Source organism: Hyperolius riggenbachi, chromosome 1 (genome assembly GCF_040937935.1).
Source record: "Hyperolius riggenbachi isolate aHypRig1 chromosome 1, aHypRig1.pri, whole genome shotgun sequence".
NCBI classification, from domain to species: Eukaryota; Metazoa; Chordata; class Amphibia; order Anura; family Hyperoliidae; genus Hyperolius; species Hyperolius riggenbachi.
Genome location: NC_090646.1, coordinates 392,657,537 through 392,677,156, shown reverse-complemented (window position 1 = coordinate 392,677,156; position 19,620 = coordinate 392,657,537). Strand labels below are relative to the sequence as shown.

At 46.0% G+C, this 19,620-nt stretch overlaps 2 protein-coding genes across 2 annotated transcripts in view; one reads left to right on the top strand and one right to left on the bottom strand.

The window, feature by feature from the left end:
• Nucleotides 1-8,345: 8,345 nt before the first annotated feature.
• On the bottom strand, nt 8,346-10,973 carry GEMIN7 (gem nuclear organelle associated protein 7). The gene is made up of 2 exons (XM_068234575.1): nt 10,610-10,973; nt 8,346-8,799 (listed from the first exon to the last, which is right to left on the bottom strand). The coding sequence occupies exons 1-2, from the start codon at nt 10,673-10,675 to the stop codon at nt 8,446-8,448; spliced, it is 420 nt and encodes a 139-aa protein (XP_068090676.1). The 5' UTR covers nt 10,676-10,973; the 3' UTR covers nt 8,346-8,445.
• CAAP1 (caspase activity and apoptosis inhibitor 1) overlaps nt 10,886-19,620 on the top strand; it is a 57,916-nt gene continuing 49,181 nt past the window's right edge. Inside the window, exons 1-2 of the mRNA XM_068234568.1 lie at nt 10,886-11,211; nt 17,161-17,364. Coding sequence (XP_068090669.1) covers nt 11,098-11,211; nt 17,161-17,364 — 318 coding nt within the window. The 5' untranslated portion in view covers nt 10,886-11,097. The remainder of the gene's footprint in view (nt 11,212-17,160; nt 17,365-19,620) is intronic.

Below are 19,620 nucleotides of genomic sequence, written 5' to 3'. Positions count from 1 at the left end.
AAGCAAAGACCTTAGCATTATGACTATATGTAGACTGGTTCATGCCATCGGTTTCCCCATAACCATGTATGGCTGCGAAAGTTGGACCCTAAGAAAAGCAGATAGAGGAAAAATTGACTCCTTCGAGTTGTGGTGCTGGCGACGGTTGTTTCGCATTCCATGGACAGCAAGGATGACGAACAAAGAAGTATTGGAACGTATAAGACCAGACAGATCACTGGATAGCAAGATCACCAGACTCAGACTCACATATTTCAGCCACGCGATGCGATCAAATTCCTTAGAGAAAGACCTAATGCTATGACTGATCAGTGGCAAAAGGCGACAAGGCCGCCAGAGAACGCGTTGGCTTGACACAATCAAAGCTGACACAGGATTGAGCTTAACGCAACTGGCAGAAATGGTACAAGATCGGGCAGCATGGAGAGAGCTAACCCATAGAATCACCAAAAGTTGGGTACGACTGAATGGATATCATCATCATCACGTCTAGTTCGGATTCTGCATGTGCGGAAACCACTTAGTCTGATATGACTGGGCAAGGGCTGCAGGATGATTCTTATTGCTCCTTCAAATGGGGAGCCCCTGCAGGAGCTTCAAAAATGAAAATAGAATTACAAAAAAAAGCCCCCCCCCCAATAAAATGTATTATTTTTTTAACACTAAATAGGGTCACAAGTGACCGCTATACCTTTTTACTTGGAGCGGCAAGACATCTGGGGTTTCGCTCACTTCAATATAAGCTCCCAGGACCTATTTCCCCCTCGCCTCTTCTTTGGGGCATTAGAGGTGTGGAAGAGACCCTTGTCCATGATATAGACAAGGGCTACGAAGGAGGAGAGGCTTTGTCGCTCCTCTTTTATAGAGCCCCCTCATTTCTACCATGTAGGCAGGTGTAGTGGGGCCCCACGCAGGTTGTCTCAGCTAACCTGGCTATACCAGCCTTCATGGTGAGAAGGGCTTAAAGGGAACCTAAATTGAGAAGGATATGGATTTTGCCTTTTAAAATAATACCAGTTGCCTGACACTCCTGCTGATCCTGTGTCTCTAATACTTTTAGCCACAGCCCCTGAACAAGCATGCAGATCAGGTGCTCTGACTGAAGTCAGACTGGATTAGCTGCATGCTTGTTTCAGGTGTGTGATTCAGCCACTATTGCAGCCAAAGAGATCAGCAGCACTGCCAGGCAACAGGTATTGTTTAAAAGGAAACATCCATATCCCTCTAACTCAAAGGTTCCCTTTAAGTGAAGCATAGGAAAAGGGGGGTGGGGGAAGAGTTTTTTTTTGTTTTTAAATTTGAAAAATACTTGGCATCTCCACTATAAATTTTCATTAACTCCCTTCTTAAGGCTCATACACACATCAGACTATAGTCTTTGGAAAATGAAAGATCACAGACCAATCTTACCACCCTTCATGTAGTATGAGAGCCATACTCTACACAGTCTTTTCTATGGAGCTGAACTCCCCATCAGAAAAAAATCTTTGCAAGATGCTGCACACACAGATGCTGTACAGACACAAAAGATCAGTATCTGCAAAAGATCTGTTCCTGCCAAAAATCCACTCCTGCAAATTGCAATGATAGTCTATGAGATCTGCAGATCATCATACACACATGATTTAACTGACATTCATCTGCAGATCAAGCAATCATCTGCAGATCTGAAAATCCATCCTGGTGGATCTGATCTGCAGATGAATGTCAGTTAAATCATGTGTGTATGATGATCTGCAGATCTCATAGACTATCATTGCAATTTGCAGGAATGGATTTTTGGCAGGAACAGATCTTTTGCAGATACTGATCTTTTGTGTCTGTACAGCATCTGTGCGTGCAGCATCTTGCAAAGATTTTTTTCTGATGTGGAGTTCAGCTCCATAGAAAAGACTGTGTAGAGTATGGCTCTCATACTACATGAAGGGTGGTAAGATTGGTCTGTGATCTTTCATTTTCAAAAGACTATGGTCTGATGTGTGTATGTGGCCTTACTCATGCAGGCTGTCAACTTTTGTGGGACATGATATGTGGGGCTCTGTAAGAGAGGGCAACAAAGTATATCCCTTCTGTGGCGCCCTTGTCGAAGTTATGGACAAGGGGCTTTTCCACACCAGTGCCCCAGGAGGAGGTGGGGAACAGGTTCTGAGGGGTGTATGTTGGAATCTAGAAGCCTTTTCAATAAGTGGACCCCCAGATGTCCAGTCCCTTTCGGGTAATTAGGTATAGAGGTCACTTTTCACCCTATACCTAGTTAGTGTTCACCACCAAGGGGGTTTCTGCCTTAAAAAACAAAGCAATTTTCAAATTTCATGCTCTTTCCATTCATTCGACAAAAATGTTATTGCTACTTATCACAGCTAAATGGTCTATACATAGTTTTTTCACAAATTAGGCTTTCTGTGGGTGGTACTTTTTGCTAAGAATAGTTTTATTTTATACTAGCCAACCCGCGTCGTAGCATACGCCGCATCTATCTATCTAATAGAGTACGTGCCTCAACCTTGAAGCAAGAAGAAGTAGGCTTTCCATGAGAAAATGTATGCGTGCTCAAACACCAAGTTTAACCCTAGCAAGTCTGGCTTTGCAAATCCGGCCTAATTGGCTATTCATGAGGCAATGCTCATGCAAATATGCATTTGCTTTCGCATGCCAAACTATGCAGGGTCAAAAAACCAATACTGCAAAGTGCTCTCTCGCTGCCTGGGAACCACAGCGGCACCCCGGAGTGGGAGGCTGGGTGGCGCAGCCGCCCCCCAAGCGTGGCCAGCGCTGGGGAGAGCCGTCCGCACCCACCTCCTAATATTAAAAACAGCCACTTACCTTAACGTCCATTGGGTTCTGCTACATGCGCATTAATTTTCTCATGGAAAGCATTTTGTGCAGTTTGTATCCTGTATCCTTTGGAGGCAGGTGGTGGATGGCTTGCTCCGGTGGTGTGAACCCTGGAGTGAGTGCGCCTGTCCTCCCCCCCCCCCCCCCCTCTGGAGTGCTGTATGAGAGCCAGCCCTGAGCTCTAAAGCTCGGGGTGACCCATGCTTCTCTCCTTTCTCATGTGGTGCCCCCAAATGAATGCGCATGTAGCAGAACGCAATGGACGTTAAGGTAAGTGCCTGTTTTTAATATTGGGAGGTGGGTGCAGACGGCTCTCCCCGGCGCTGGTCACACTTGGGGGGGGGGGGTCGTCCACGCCACCCAGCCTCCCCCTCCGGGGTGCCGCTGTGGTTTCCAGGCAGTGAGAGAGCCTGGGACCCTGCGGTCCCCCCAGTTGTATAAAAAGGGGGCATTGGGAATCCTCCAAAAACTGCTAGCAGATCCGCAAAATGCTAGCAGATTTTGAAACGCTTTTTCTTATTTTTCTGTAGCATTTCACCTAGCATTTTGCGGTTTTGTAAAGCGTTTTTGGTGTAGTAGATTTCATATATTGTTACAGTAAAGCTGTTACTGAACAGCTTCTGTAACAAAAACGCCTGCAAAACCGCTCTGAACTGCCGTTTTTCAGAGCGGTTTGCGTTTTTCCTATACTTTACATTGGAGGCAGAAACGCCTCCGCAATCCAAAAAATGCCTCACCGCGGGAGTATGCGTTTCAGCAAAACGCCTTCCGCTCTGGTGTGCACCAGCCCATTGAAATACATTACCCAAGCGTATCCGCAGCCGCAAGTGGATCGCAAAACGCTGCTGAACCGCTCTGGTGTGCACTAAGCCGGATAGTGCTAATGTAGCATGTAGCAGGGTGACTGCTTTGTGGTATTGGTTTGTGCATGCATTTGCATGAGCATTGCCTCATGAATAGCCAATTAGGCCAGATTTGCAATGTCAGACTTGCTAGGGTAAGGCCTCTTTTCCATGGACTGTGAATAGGCAGTGAAATGGCTCTCAAACTCTCACAACTGCTCACTGCTGCCTGGTAACTGCTCACTGCTGCCTGGTAACTGCTCGCTGCTGCCTGGTAACTGCTTGCTGCTGCCTGGTAACTGCTTGCTGCTGCCTGGTAACTGCTTGCTGCTGCCTGGTAACTGCTCACTGCTGCCTGGTAACTGCTCACTGCTGCCTGGTAACTGCTTGTTGCTGCCTGGTATCTGCTCACTGCTGACTGATAACTGCTTGCTGCTGCCTGGTAGCTGCTTGTTGCTGCCTGGTAACTGCGTATCCGCAGCCGCAAGTGGATCGCAAAACGCTGCCGAACCGCTCTGGTGTGCACTAAGCCGGATAGTGCTAATGTAGCATGTAGCAGGGTGACTGCTTTGTGGTATTGGTTTGTGCATGCATTTGCATGAGCATTGCCTCATGAATAGCCAATTAGGCCAGATTTGCAATGTCAGACTTGCTAGGGTAAGGCCTCTTTTCCATGGACTGTGAATAGGCAGTGAAATGGCTCTCAAACTCTCACAACTGCTCACTGCTGCCTGGTAACTGCTCACTGCTGCCTGGTAACTGCTCACTGCTGCCTGGTAACTGCTCACTGCTGCCTGGTAACTGCTTGCTGCTGCCTGGTAACTGCTTGCTGCTGCCTGGTAACTGCTTGCTGCTTCCTGGTAACTGCTTGCTGCTGCCTGGTATCTGCTCACTGCTGCCTGGTAGCTGCTTGCTGCTGCCTGGTAACTGCTTGCTGCTGCCTGGTATCTGCTCACTGCTGACTGATAACTGCTTGTTGCTGCCTGGTATCTGCTTGCTGAGCACACAGCTCAACAGTCCGTGGAAAAGAGGCCTTAAACTTGGTGTTTGAGCATGCATACATTTTCTCATGCAAAGTACTTCTTCTTCTTGTTTGAAGGTTGAGGCACTTAGTCTATTATATATATAGATGCACTTTAAAAGGACTAAGAAAAACATCAATACTTATCAGCACATGCATGAAGACAGGAGGTGCGGAGGGAGGTTGATTGTTTCGCCCAGCGATATGAGCTCTCAAAATCGTATGAGATATATGGTCTTGAGAAAGCTCATATCACTGGGCGAAACGATCGTCGACCTCCCTCCGCATCTCTTGTCTTCATGCATGTGCTGATAAGTATTGATGTTTTTTTTACAATAGCCTATATTTTTTAAAATGATGGATTAAAGATGTGGAAGTTTTATTGATGAAAAAGCATGATGCTGCTGGAATCTTTTTTTCTAACTGGATTGCTACATTGTTCTGTTCTTCATCCGGATGTTTGCACCGCTTAATGAGTTGAGTATCAGGCATAAATATTGGTGTACACTCACTATCTTCTTCTGTTGTTGGATTAGTATAATGTATACAGACAATATTTCATTTGGAAATAAAAAGGTGTATTTTTCCAGTTTTGTGTTTTTTATTACGAGCCCTTTTTTGCAAAAATAACAGTAATATACGCTCCTGTCAAACACAGTAGCCACCCTGGTGTTCTATTTCCGTGCAAAAAGTGGTTCAATTAATTTCCAACCAATTTTTTTTTTTATATATATTGAATTCAATATAAAAAAAAAGTCAAATTATTTTCGTCACCAGGCGCTAGGTCTGATCCCTTGCCTATCAAGCAGCGTGTAGGGCTGAGCTGTCCCTTAAACACTCAAAAATTTTGGGCAAAGTTATATTAGTACACCCAACACGCGCTAGCTAAAATTACTAATAATTTTATTCAAATTGCACAAATTGCAAAAAATTGCATATACACCGTTTTTGTTAGTACTCAATTCCTCCTACATTCATACCACATTCAAACATACACCCTAGAAGGGCCCTTCTAAAAATAGTGTTTGCTGCGAGATGTTGATGATGCTGTGTGACCCTGGTGCCATCAACGCCGATTGACGGGAGACGTGATCGCCGAGGGAGAAGCAAAATCCCCCAAGGGACATGGAAGAAGGCACTGGGGAAGATATCAGAGGTACGAGACGAGGGATCAGCACGCCAATGGTGAGTATAAGACCCAGATGTATAGCCAGGTGTAGTTAGCCAGATGTATTAGCCAGGAATAGGTAGCCAGATGTTTTGCTAGGTATAGTTAGCCAGGTGTATAGTGAGCCAGATGTTTGCCAGGTATATAGGACAGACAAGTCTAGGGAGTCAGATGTATAGGGAGCCAGGTTTGCGGGTGCCTCTGCCCCCGATCCCCATACTCCCCCCTGACTGTGGCCGGGTGTCCCTTCTGTGGGGGATGTCCCCCTTCTGTTCAGGCTGGTCGGGGACTCCTGTGTGTGTAGGGGGGAGATTCCCCTTCTATGCGGGCTGGGGATGGCCTGCGGGGATCCTCCTCCTGTGCAGGGGGGGAGGGGTGCCCCCTTCTATGGGGCTGTGGGTGGCCTCTCCCTCCTCTTCCCCCATCCCTCCCGATCCCCCGTGACCCCCCCCCCCCCCCCCGATCCCCCCCAGTCAGAAGCCCTGATCTACTCACCTGAGGGATTTCTCCTGCGAAGTCTCGTGTTCTCTGTAATTACAGTTACGAGGCTTTGTGATGTCACCGAGCCTCGTAACTGTAACGACAGAGACTGGGACTTCGTCAAAGGAGGAGGAGGGTGTCCATCGCGGCCAGCGCAGGAGAAAGCCCTCAGGTGATTAGATCAGGGCTACTGGTTGGGGGAGGGAGGGATGGGGAAAGAGGAGGGAGAGGTTACCCACAGCCCCCATAGAAGGGGGAGTCCCCGACTGGCCACGACCAGCCCCTATAGAAGGGGACACCCCCCACCCCTGCACAGAAGGAGGATCCCCGCAGGCCACCACCAGCCTGCATAGAGGGGGAATCTCCCCCCTACACACACACTCTCTCTCTCTCTGCACAGGGACTCCCCAGGGTGGCTGGATACTAGTTCTGCACGCTGGAGGTAGCACAGATCGCTACCCACAGCGTGCAGACAGGTTTTTGACACCTGATGAAGGATAGTTATATCCATAATATGTAGTGTTTTTTGTCCACTCAATACAGCAAATTTTGCAGCCAGTGGTGTGCCGTCTCAATCTTTTTGATTTGTAAGGCATCCAGCCATCCTGGGGAATCCCTCTAATCAGTAAAAAGTGCAGCGGGCGGTGCAGAGAAACAGGAAATCTCCCTGGCGGCATGAACGAGCTCAGCTTGTCATTACCGCTTTCTACATGTTTTTCCTCGACAAACTCAGCTCGTCAATACCGCCAGGGTGGTTAAGTTGAGTCCTTAACGTAACCATTTTTTAAAAAAAGTAATGTCTTTTTTTAAATTTACTGGTGTTTTTATAGTTAAGGCTACTTTCACACCAAGACGTTGCGTTTTAGGGGACGTTATGGTCGCATAACGTGCCCCTAACGCAACGCCTGGTGGTGTTGGATGTGGACGTCAGACTGAGCCGCATTGTGCAGCTCACTCTGGCGTCCGTGATGCGTGCACTTGGACGCATGTAGCATCACGTGGTCCTGCTAGCCAATCACCGCACAGAGCGGCGCTCCAGGAAGTAAACACTGCACGTCACACCATGCAGTGAATATTAATTAGCCATGTGCCTGGCCGAGGAGGGAAGACCTCCTCCTCCAACACTACTGAGCATGTGCGCACAGTCTAACGCGGCTTAGCCGCGCATAACGCACAGCATGCAGCACTTTCAACTTACATGCTGTGTTACAATGTAATGCAACGTGGGCACTGTGAACAGCCCATTGATTAATCATTGCTGTGAGTTGGGATGTGTTACATGCTTACCCGGTCTTACTCCAGCGCCTGTGCTCAGTACACTCCGCTGTGGCATGGGACATCACGACTGCCAGGGGGGATGGAGTAGGCCCCAAGTAGATTTTTTTTTTTTTTAGCTAGCCTGGACATTCCCATCAAGATCCCCGACGTCTCCCACAGAAAGCGTCACAATCATTTGACGCGCCTGTCGTGTGCCATCACGTGTAGGAAGATGGCTCAGGGAATGCTTGTTCATTGGGTCGTGTCGTTGAGGGTTCCCCCGATCTATCTTCCAGTGAGTTTGGGCCTTTAGTGTCTAAAGCACACACCTAAAACAAGCATGCAGCTAAACTTGTCAAAGGGATATAGAGGTAGACATATTTCCTTATAAACAATTCAGATTACCTTGCTGCCCTACTGAGTCACTACCTCTAATGCTCTAGCCATATACCCTGAACAAGCATGGTAATCAGGTGTGTGACAGAGTGTGAAGAGACCAGCATGGCTGCCAGGCAACTAGTGTTGATTAAAAGGAAATAAATATGGCAGCCTCCATATCTCTCACTTCAGGTGTCCTTTAAAAATCCATTTGAAATTGGTGTCGCATGATCCTTATCGATTGGTTCCTGAAACTCCAAATTTGATGCACTTTTCAGTAACAGGAATTTACAAACATATGTGACTTCATTCAGAAGTCCTCTTGACATTTGTAAAGAGAGTTAATTCTAGCAAAACCTGCATACTTTTTTGAAAAAAAATATTTTATTAAATACATGGCATTAGTGGAATGTAAATTATTTTTTTTGCCCAATACAAAGTCAATATGCAGCCCCATCCATCCTTTAAAGACAAAACGAATAGGAAATAATATCGGGGCCACGGATCAAAGCTTCATCTTGCACTCCTAGCGGTGTTTGCAGGTTGGACACCTGAAAGTTATGAGCTTCCATGTCGCAGGCATTGAACCTCTCTGCAGACACTGAGACACGCTGATACATAGTAAAAGTAACAGGCAGACCTGCAGAAGCAAGGAGGCTTCGGAGGAAGAGCTGACGAAGACTGGAACGTAACTTCTGATATACATCAGGTGCGCCATGGGCCAAGGCCCGGGGAGAAGATGGATCAAATCCACGGCCCGAAGGAGATGGTGGCCGAGGTAAGCGGATTATGGGGACTTGAGGAAGGAGAGGTGGATCCTACACAAAAAGCAAATAAAAAAATAAATAAAAAAAGACATGAGTACAGGAAAGTCATTTTACACAGATCAGTGCTGGGGCTGAGGGTTCAGAGACTCAGTGGGAAACACTATTCATGCCATCAACCACATAGGTTTAGTAAAGTTGCCCACAAACAAACGGCCTAGGGTCCTGGTGTGCGCTGAGCTGCGGTATGTGGAAGACAGCCTAATACATACAGTAAGTACCAAACATACCTTAAGGAGCAGCAAACATGCATTGTATGCATCAGAAATGCACGCAAACATATTTGTAGTGTTATCCTAAAGGAGTATACAAACATCTTTTGTGTGTGTGTGGGGGGGGGGGGGGTGCAATTTTACCACTTCCGTGTAGTAAAAGTGCCAACAGATTCTGAATACTGTGAACAGATTGTGTGGCAAGTCTCTCATACTCATAGGTGGTTTTGAAATCAAAATTGGGTGTGAGTTGCCAGCTAGGCGCTAATCAGGGTACCCGGCAGAAACCCCTAGGGAAATTCAGCTAACATGATTAGGTGCAGGCCCGCATTTACATCAGAGGAGTCTATGGGCACAAGTGTTCTGGCACCCTAGACTTCCCCCTCCATAAACCCCCAACCCAAGTGTGCTGGCTGTCCCAGCTGTCACTTCTCCCTTACTTCCCTTGCCCATTATAGGTAGCTACAGGTGCCCCTTAAAACTGAGGATAGCTCTGGCTACCTAATACTAAGTAGCTAGAGGTGCTCCCAAGTATTAGGAAGCTAGAGGTGCCCCCGACTGATGGTAGATCTGGTCAGTGAAATGCCAAAACCCGGGTGAGTAACATCTTTTACACTACATTTGGGACTATGCATAAGGAAGGAGGGAGGTAGGCACTAGGGGAGGGGAGCAAGCCACCTTTCAATCATCAGTCACCTGCCTACAGTGCTTCATGGTAAATCTGGCCCTGATTAGGGGGACAGCAATCTTTCTGCTAGGTTGCCAACAGGTTGTAGTAAACTACAGCCACACTAGTTTTGTGCTGTGATTGGTGAACTGCTCCCCCTGTGGCAGTGGCGTAGCTAAGGAGCTGTGGGCCCCGATGCAAGTTTTACAATGGGGCCCCCCAGGCACTCTATACATAACAATTGATACGGCGCACCAAAACCTGCCAATGGCAACTACAGTGTCAGAGGTGCAAGAAGAGGATGGGGAACAGTTTGTTAATGTTTACCACTACTCAATGTATATATAGAAGTGATTATTATGAGCACAGGACCAATAGAGAGCTAATACTGTAGTTGAGGGAGGGCCCTTCGGGGCCCCTCTGGCCCCGATGCGGTCGCTACCGCTGCACCCCCTATTGCTACGCCCCTGCCCTGTGGTTTCCTGCTGAGTCCCCTAAGGTAGACTAGCACCCAAAGGGCAACTAGTTTTCATCCTCCAATATACAAGTTATTTTCTGCTGCTATTGACATTTTATTTATTGTAGATGATTATAAGCAGCAGTCTTTTCCCTGTACAGTGTTCACCAATGTCATCAGCACTGCAATAATCGTGAATGTACAGAACAAATATCACTTCACAAGCACAACAGCTTGTGTACCATTACATACCGGGGATAGCATGGCTAAGGAGTAAGGATGTAAAATAGTGGGGTCGCACAAGCACACCTCTACTAGCACTCAAATGTATTTTATCTACATTAGGGGATTAATGCAAATTTACGAAGTCCTAATATTGAAATGCATGATCTCCATAAATCACACAGCACCCACGTGGAACAAGCCAGCAACAAACACATAACCCAGAAGTACTTTTAACACACTCACGCTTATCTCAGTCATGGTGATGTCACGTGTTCTTTCGGCGCCTGCGTTTAAATGACAGGTGGTCATGTGACTTTTCTAATCTCATAGTTTTTCACCTGTCACCACTGTGTTTTCAAATGTGCATGTTCAGAAGGTTGCATTGTTATAAGTAAATGACTGGCATTGCTGTCCATTTGAGACGGCACTACATCTATAAATCGCCATCAACCGTCATGGGTTCTGTAGCCTCACAAGTAAGGATGCGCAGGCGCATCAGTCACGTGACACCAGTGTCTCTGCTATGGAGCCAAGTAAAGGCTCTGATTGGCAGAGAGCGGCAACTGCAATGACAGTGGTGCACTATGCGGAGAGTTCATTGTTTTCTTGTTTAAATGTCCTCTAGAGACTTGCCTACCCCGGAGACTGGCAGCTGCTGTTGTTTGTTAGCCTCCTAAAATCATACCAGAGATTAGATTTATTATTACATGTAACCACTGATCGGTGCAGCCATGACTGGGGGGAAGAAAAGTTCTAAGGAAAAAAAGAGAAGGAGGAGGTCCAGTTCCCACGACACAAGTTCCCAGGTGGAGAGAAAAAGGAGGAATACAGAGCCCAGTTACCAGGTGCACGAATTTCTGTTATTTTGAATTGTGAGCTTTTGAAGGATGCATATAGGCTCTACTACCTGTGTAGGGGAAGCCATGAAAACACTGCTTAGCTGTCTTTCTAAAAAGTACATCAAGTAATTATACTAATCTTCACGTGTATATAGCTTTTCTCCTGTCCGACTCAACATGCTTGAGAACTGCAGCCACTACGGATGCGCTTAACAGACCACCCTACAATGTTAGGCCTGGTTCACACTGTGACTGGAGCACTTTTCTCCAGTGTTTGAGCACTTATCACTGGCAGCCAGCAAAGCACTGTACACAATGTATCTCTATGAGACCATTCTCACTGCAGAATTTGCGATTTGTATGAATCCCAAATTCACTGTTTGCAGCATTTCGGCCATGATTGCATTGAGATTCTTGTTTCCTTGAACGGGAATTGCAAGTTGCAATTGCCAAAAATTTGCTGCACTGCAAAATTGCAATTGCTAGGCAATTTTGTTTTGCGATCTGAGTGTAAACCAGACCATAGGGAGTCTTTCTAAAGGACTCCTTACTGAATAGGTAGATACAAAGGTTATTCAGTTTTTGATACCTGATGGCATTTTTCCAAATCAGCTAGCCATATGTAATACTTTAAAGAGAACCTGTGACGAGAAGTGTCACAGGTTCCATACATACCTGGGGCTTCCTTAAGCCACCTTGAGACCGCTTGTCCCTCGCTGTCTCCTCAGATGGCTCATTTCACCCACAATAGTGCTCAAAAGCCTGGCAGAGTTGCGCTTCATCGCGCATGCGCAACCAGGCGCGCTCCCCTGTCGTGCTTCTCTCCTTGGGAGAGTTCTGTGCCTGCACAGTAGTACTGAGCAAGCACAGAACGCTCCCAGTTGCGGGAGCGTAACTGGCCAGGCTGCGCTTGCATGACTCAGACAGGCTTTCTGGCACTATTGTGGGTGACAAGCCACCTGGAGAGACGGCCAGGGACGAGCGGCTTCAAGGGGGCTTAGGCTTTTGTTCACATTATAAATCGCAAGCACTGAGCGATAGCGCTATTGCTGAGCGATTACTTAATTCACTTCCTGACATCAGTCAGGAAGTGAACTCTTTGACCCGGAAAAGAATAAATACAATGTATTTACTCTTAAAAGCGCTCGGGAAATCGCAATTCAAAGTGCTTTTTTAAGCGCTTTGCGATTTCCCTATACCTTCCATTGAAGAAAAAAATGGTACATGTAGCACGTTTGTGATTTTAATAAAATCGAAATGTGCACATATGAACACTCTCATAGAAAATCATTGCACAAGCACTTTTAGGGCGATTTCTAAAATCGCAGGCGCTTAAAAAAAAATCGGAAATGTTTATACTGTGAACAAGCCCTTAAAGAGACTCTGAAGTCTCCTGAAAACCATCTTTTTATTTAAAAAATGTGTTTAACATGTGAGCCCTACCTAAACCGCAGCATCCCTGCCGCTGTAATCTAACTAAATCCCCCCTAACTCCCCTGGGGGGCAATCCAGGCAGCGCTTCCATGAGAGGCAGAGCTATGAGCCACAGCTCTGCCTCTCAGCGTGTCTGTCAGCCCAGATCGCCGCCTCTCCCCCGCCCCTTTCAGTCTTCCTTCACTGAGAGGGGCGGGGGAGGGGCGGAGATACGCAGCTGATAGACACGAATAATGGAGGCAGAGCTGCGGCTCATAGCACTGCCTCCAACAGCAGCAAAATCTACGGCCAAGAAAGTCGTGGATTTTGCAGGGGAGAGGGAGTTAGGGGGGATTTAGTTAGATTTCAGCGGCGGTTTAGGTAGGGCTAAGATGTTAAACACATTTTTTAAATGAAAAGATGATTTTCAGGAGACTTCAGTGTCTCTTTAAGGAAGGCATAGGTAAGTATGGAACCTGAGACGCTTCTTGTCTTAGGTACACTTTTAAGAGAACCCGAGGTGGGTTCTAAGAATCCTAATAGCACACAGAGGCTGGGTCTGCATATAATACCCAGCCTCTGTTGCTATACAGCGTCCCTCCAGGGCCTCCCTATGCTCTGCTTGTCCCCTATGCTCTGCTTGTCCCCATAAATCAAACGGCGTGCTAGCGACATCGCAGCGTGTCGCCAGCTGGCTGTTTACATCTGCCCATCAATCTGGCCGCTCCCCCTCCTCTTCTATGTCGCCGCTCCCTGCCTGCATCCATTCCCTCCCCACTGATTGAAGGGAAGGGACGTGGGTAGGGAGCGGCGACCTGGAGGAGGCGGGGGAGCGGCCAGATTGATGGGCAGATATAAACAGCTGGCTGCAGCACTGTGTTTGATTTATGGGGGGCAGAGCATAGGGGGGCCCTGGAGGGACGCTGTATAGCAACAGAGGCTGGGTATTCTATGCAGACCCAGCCTCTGTGCGCTATTAGGATTCTTAGAACCCACCTCTGGTTCTCTTTAAGGCAGGGGTCACAATTGTTGAAATCACAGGTGTTTTGCTGCAGTGCCAAATCGCATACAAAAATGCAATTAATACTTTCCTATGGATCTGCTGCATTTTCAGGAGCCATCTTTGATTCTGTATAGCATTTTAAAAAAGATACAACCGGCAGAGGCGACAGAGGCTCCAGCCTCAGGGCGCAGTGTAGGAGGGGGCGCACAACTCAATCAGCTATCATTCCCTTATTGTGTTTGAAGCAGAGAGAAATAATAAAAGTATGTGGTACTGACTGCTAGCCAGATTACTAGAGATTAAGGTTTTGGGGGCCCTGAGGCAAATCTTAGTCTAATAGCAATCAGTGTGTGATGGCTGAGGTGGGAGGGATGGCGGGGCGGACTTTGGTGTCTCAGCCTTGGGTGCTGGAGGACCTTGACCCGGCTCTGCAACCTGCACTAATTTTCCGTAAAATAATTTTCCGTAAAATACATGCAATCCCTCATTAAAATTCACTGGCCATAATGGGCTCTATTCCCAATCACACATGCAGTAAGGGCTGGTGCACACCGAGCGGCTTTTTGGGCGTTTTCAGATCCGCTTGCGGCTGCGGATCTGCTTGGTCAATGTATCTCAATGGGGTGGTGCACACCAGAGCGGCAGGCGTTTTGCAGAAACGAAAAATGCCTGGGTGAGGCATTTTTTGGATTTCGGATGCGTTTCTGCCTCAATGTTAAGTATAGGAAAAACGCAAACCGCTCTGAAAAACGCCTGTTCAGAGCGGTTTTGCAGGCGTTTTTGTTACAGAAGCTGTTCAGTACCAGCTTTACTGTAACAATATATGAAATCTACTATACTGAAAACCGCAGCAGCAATCCGCAAAACGCCTCATAAAAATAAAAAAAAGCGTTTAAAAATCTGCTAGCATTTTGCGGATCTGCTAGCGGGTTTTGGTGTGCACCAGCCCTAAGAGATTTTTTTACCGCTATATTACCGCCAGTGATCATTTCTGCATGCAGGAACAATGTGTTAAAAAATAAGGGGAAACCATATGTAAAAAAAAAAAAAAAAAAAAAGTGGCATAAAAAATTGTCAAAAAAAATTAAAGTCCTGTAAACACAGCACTTAAAGAGAACCCGAGGTGGGAATTACTTTTACTATTGGGGCACAGAGGCTGGTTGTGCGCACTAAGACCAGCCTCTGTTGCCCCATCGTGTGTCTCCATGTCCCCCCTGCTCGCCGCTATACCCCCCGCATTGCTGGCGACACGCAGCGTGTCGCCAGCTCAATGTTTACCTTGCGCTGTCAGTCAGCGCTGCTCCCCTGCCTCCTCCGCATCGGCGCACCCGCCCGTGTCCCTTCCCTCCCGCTGATAGGAGGGAAGTGACGCGGCGGGTGGCGCCGATGCGGAGGAGGCGGGGGAGCGGCGCTGACTGACAGCGCAAGGTAAACATTGAGCTGGCGACACAGCCAGCAATGCGGGGGGTATAGCGGCGAGCAGGGGGGACATGGAGGCACACGATGGGGCAACAGAGGCTGGTCTTAGTGCGCACAACCAGCCTCTGTGCCCCAATAGTAAAAGTAATTCCCACCTCGGGTTCTCTTTAAGGCTGAAGACTCCATTTAAGTCAATGGGAAGCGAAATATATCACCAAGTACTTGTAGGTAATGTAAAATCAGTAAAGTCAGAAATAATGCGCCCCTTTTTCTTTTGTGAATTTAGAATTTTTTTATTTATTTATTTTTGTGGGAATTACCGACTTTTGCAGGCTTTTACCGCACTTTTTATGAATTTGGGAGACAACCATGCGTACAATTTTGTGAATGTCAATATGGTCTTATTTTAGTTGGGAATTTACCGCAAACACATTTCCGCATGCGGAAAGTGATTGTGAATAAAGCCCAATGGGCATGATTCACAAAGCTTTTCTCACCTGTTTTCCTCTGTTTTCACCTTATCTAGGCTTCATTTTTAAGCTCCCAAAGAGCAAAAATATAATATAATTAAGGTAAGAAAAGTAATATTGAAATGAAGTTAATCAGGAACAACTTACTTTGAGTGATTATTTTGCTTGTAAATGTGCTGAAAGGTTATTTTTATCACTTAGGAGATAAATAAGTCATTTATGAGAAGTTATGTGAATAGAGCAATTTATTGTGTTTATTGTGCAGGAAAATGCTTGCAGTGAATTGCCTATTCACACAAGTGTGAACGCTATCTTATGCCATGTTTTAAAGTGAGGTTGAATATCATCCAGGTCCATGTGCCTGGACACAGAATTAGAACTGATCAAACAATGGATAACAATGGGCTGTTTCCATCTAAACCGGTTTATCGTGCTAATTTACTTTTGTTAATTTGTTTTACGATTGTTAATCACCCAAGACCACTAGAAAAATATAGGGGACTAAAAGAGATAGAATCCCTCCTACTAAAAGCCATGCTCAGTGTAATTTGCCTTATTCAGCTATAGGCTTGCTCTACACCAGCGGTTCTGCATGTAAGCCTGGCTACAGGGGCATAGAGATAATTTGCATGTTCAGTAGTGATTCATTGTGGGTAACCACAGTTGCTCACTTAAAGGGAACCTAAACTGATGTGGGGGGGAAAAAAAAAAAAAAAGAGTTCCACTTACCTGCAACGCTGACACCATGTCCTGGGTTACGAACACGTCATATCATGAGATCAGAACTCAGAAGAGGATGCTGGGAGTGCACCTAAATATAAAACAGCTTCCTGCTCTGCTCCGCTCTGCATAGCTGCATTAGGCAGCAAAACGGTTGGTGCCATTAGAAGACGCCCTGGCACACATTATCTAACTCTAGGTAATGTCTGCAGGCTGCTAATAGGTTAAAGCTGAATTATTGCAAACACCTTCTGGTTTAAGAAAGCAAATTACATAGCTCCCAACTGTCCCTCTCTTGGAGGGACAGTCCCTCTTTGGGAGCCCTGTCCCTCTTTTCTCCTCATTTGTCCCTCTTACAGGACTTTCTCTCTTTCTATGTAAATATATATATATATTTTGCTACTAAAAATGTGTTTGACTCTAAACTTTATTCCCATCCTTTAAATTGATATATTACTAATTTTAAAATGTTAATATGAAGGAAAATGAACCAGGATAGAAAGGACCAGTGTGTTTTGAATTATAAAACAACATATTTTTTCTTATGAAATCTTTATGGTATGCGTGACTAGGGGTGTGACGGGCGTGGTCAGGGGGTGTGGCAGGGGCGTGGCTTAAGTGTCCCTCTTTCTCATCTCAAAAAGTTGTGAGGTATGAAAATACACTAAACATTGCTTTTTGTAGGGGGGCTTTTCAGTCCCTTTTAACCCCCCTACACTTTTTCCTAGAGATTTTGGTTCACCCCGAGCTGCTTGGGTATTCTGTTAAACTGAACAAATCATTTTGAGGTTAGTTGTGCTTTAAGTCTATAACCTTTATCTCCATTGCACATGTCCTTTAGTAAAATATTACTATTCGTTTTTTCGTGCCATGTTCATGCTTTTGTTTTATTTTTTAACATTTTAAAATATTTTTTTATTGCTATTTAAGGAACAAGAATCTTCTTCCTTGTGTGCCGTAGTAAAAGAAGAGGAAGTGGAGGAGCTGAGTGACATAGAAGAGGGTGGACTAGACTTGAGTGTACCTCTTAAGCCTATTAGCTTCTACATCTCTGATAGGAAGGAGATGCTGGATCATTGTTTCCGTGTGCTTGGGGACAAGAAGCTCAAGAAAATGCTTCCCGATATGCTAAAGGTAAATTCTCAGAAACATATATGTACTCGTATAGCATTTTGCTGGTTTTTTTTTTTATTTTTGTTTAGTAATTCATTGTTCTCAGTCCTCAAGCTTTTATTTTTCATTTTAAACTAGCAAACGAGAAAAATGACCTGTCATTTATTATTGATTTTTATACCACTAGCTTCTTCAGTTTTGCTGTGCAATAAGGAATATATAGTAAATACAGTTTACATATTATGTATGAAATGCATCATATAGCGCTGCAGAAGGTGTCAACGCTATATAAATACTAATTAATAATATACAACTGAATGGTACACCTTGTAAATTGCTTTGTTAGGAAGACCTACATTGATCAGTCACAACATTGAAGTGAGTAGCATTGATTATCTTGTTATAATGCTTGCAGTTCCTGCGTGAGGAATTAGGTGCACAGATCAGGAACAGTTGTTGCTTGTTTTCTATGCCTGCACCAGCTGAGTATTGACTGGAAGCTTTTTTTGAACAACTTTGAATGACAAGTTGGACGTGTGTACGCTCTGTCGAGTGACTGATAACAGCCGGTTTGCCCAATCTGCTCCGTTGGATCAACTGTCATTCAAATGACTGTTAGGTCATGTGTACATGCAACTTTTTTTTGTCCAACTAATAGACGTTCAAACAACAAGTCGTTTGATCAGTCATTTAATGTAGTCCATTGTTCTATCCAGTCCATTGTCCATTATGCAACCATAGCGTGCACAGTGAAATTACGCTGTGCTCAGATAGTGTAAAGGGCGCTTCGTTACTCTTAACAAGCACTCTACTAAACCCTCTCGGGGGCCCGGCAGGTCCAGTAGTTTCAAAGTACGAGAAAAGTATACTTTGCCAATCAAAGTGCAGGAATCTCGTACTTTGAAGCTACTGGGCTCCGGGCGAGTTCAGTGGAGTGCTCATTAAGTGTAACGAAGCGCCCTCTACACTATCTGAGCACAGAGTAATTTCACTTTGCATGCTATGGCTGCATAGCGTGCGCAGGGCATTATAACACTCTGCTTTCATTAACTTTTTGGGGACCGCGTAATATAGATCCTACACCGCACTTGTGGCTGTTCTAGCCTGATGCGGCGTAGGATCTACGCCACCCGCTGTTTCCGCTCCCGACGCGATCGTGCGCACCCGAGAGTCGAGATTCAGCTGTCATATGACTGCTGACACCTCCCCTCAGTGATCAGAAGCCATCGCGTATGGCTTCTGATCATGTGTTCACTAAGATCGGCGGCGGATCGTAGTGATCACTGTTTAGTGGGGCGGCGGTAGGGGGGGGGAAGGGAATCCACTCACCTTTCTGCCATTCCTTTGGCACTCCCCTCCACTCTGGCCGGCATCCTCGTTCTCTCTGACGCCAGTGCCGGGTCCCGGCTTGATGACGTCATCAAGCCTTGACCCGAAACTGAGCAGCAGTATGAGCGTGGATGCCGGCTGGAGCGGAGGTGTCCATAGCAGCTCATCGTTGGAGCCTGGGGGATGAGTTAAGGCTGCTGCCTACAGGGGGGATACCTTGCCACACGGGACCACACACCTACCCAGCCACACTGGGTATCCGGCTGCCTGACCAAACGCACCCCCCCCCCCCCCATAGGGTTAAGCTGTGCTGCCGTAGCAACGCAGCTTAGTGAATCAAGCCCAATGTGTCTGAACGGATGGGGTAAAAAAGTAGAAATTTCACTTAAAAAATACTGTATATAAGAGTATTAGGTTCAATGTGCAAATAATGTCCCATTAAGATATAATTTTGCCCTCCATGTCAGGGCTTACTGAAACTGTGTCCTACCTTCATAATAGAGAGAGGCAGTACAAGACATTTGAAAGCTCTCCCCCCAACACAATGCAACATGTGCATGACCTTCTCAGAAAACCGAGCTAAAGATTTATTTATTTATGCCTGTATTTTTTTTCCATCTATATGAATAAAAAGTAGATTTTGTGCTTTTTAAAAAAAAAAAAATGTTTCTTTCTTTCCCTGACTTCTAGTGGATCTTGTACATAATTAAGTTGGGGTAAAATGGTATACGAGTGAGGTGCAAGGTGCTGGGTTCCAAAAATATGAGTATACCATTTACCTTATGCCATCAGACCTCCATTGCAGGGGCCAAAAATGTCTGGAGCACATCCCATTTAATAAAAAACAAGTGTCAGCGCCAAGGCAGAAGGCGACCGCAGCCGAGAAGGACAATGTCCAAAAGTCCACACAAGCAATGAATATATAAAGTCAGCGCAGGTCTATAGTAA

Excerpts from the sequence above, each read along its gene's own strand:
- GEMIN7 (XM_068234575.1), bottom strand. The coding sequence starts at position 10,675 with ATGACCACCTGTCATTTAAACGCAGGCGCCGAAAGAACACGTGACATC. Across the intron at positions 8,800-10,609 it reads TCACCATGACTGAGATAAGC|GATCCACCTCTCCTTCCTCA; the intron begins GTGAGTGTGTTA and ends CTTTTTGTGTAG.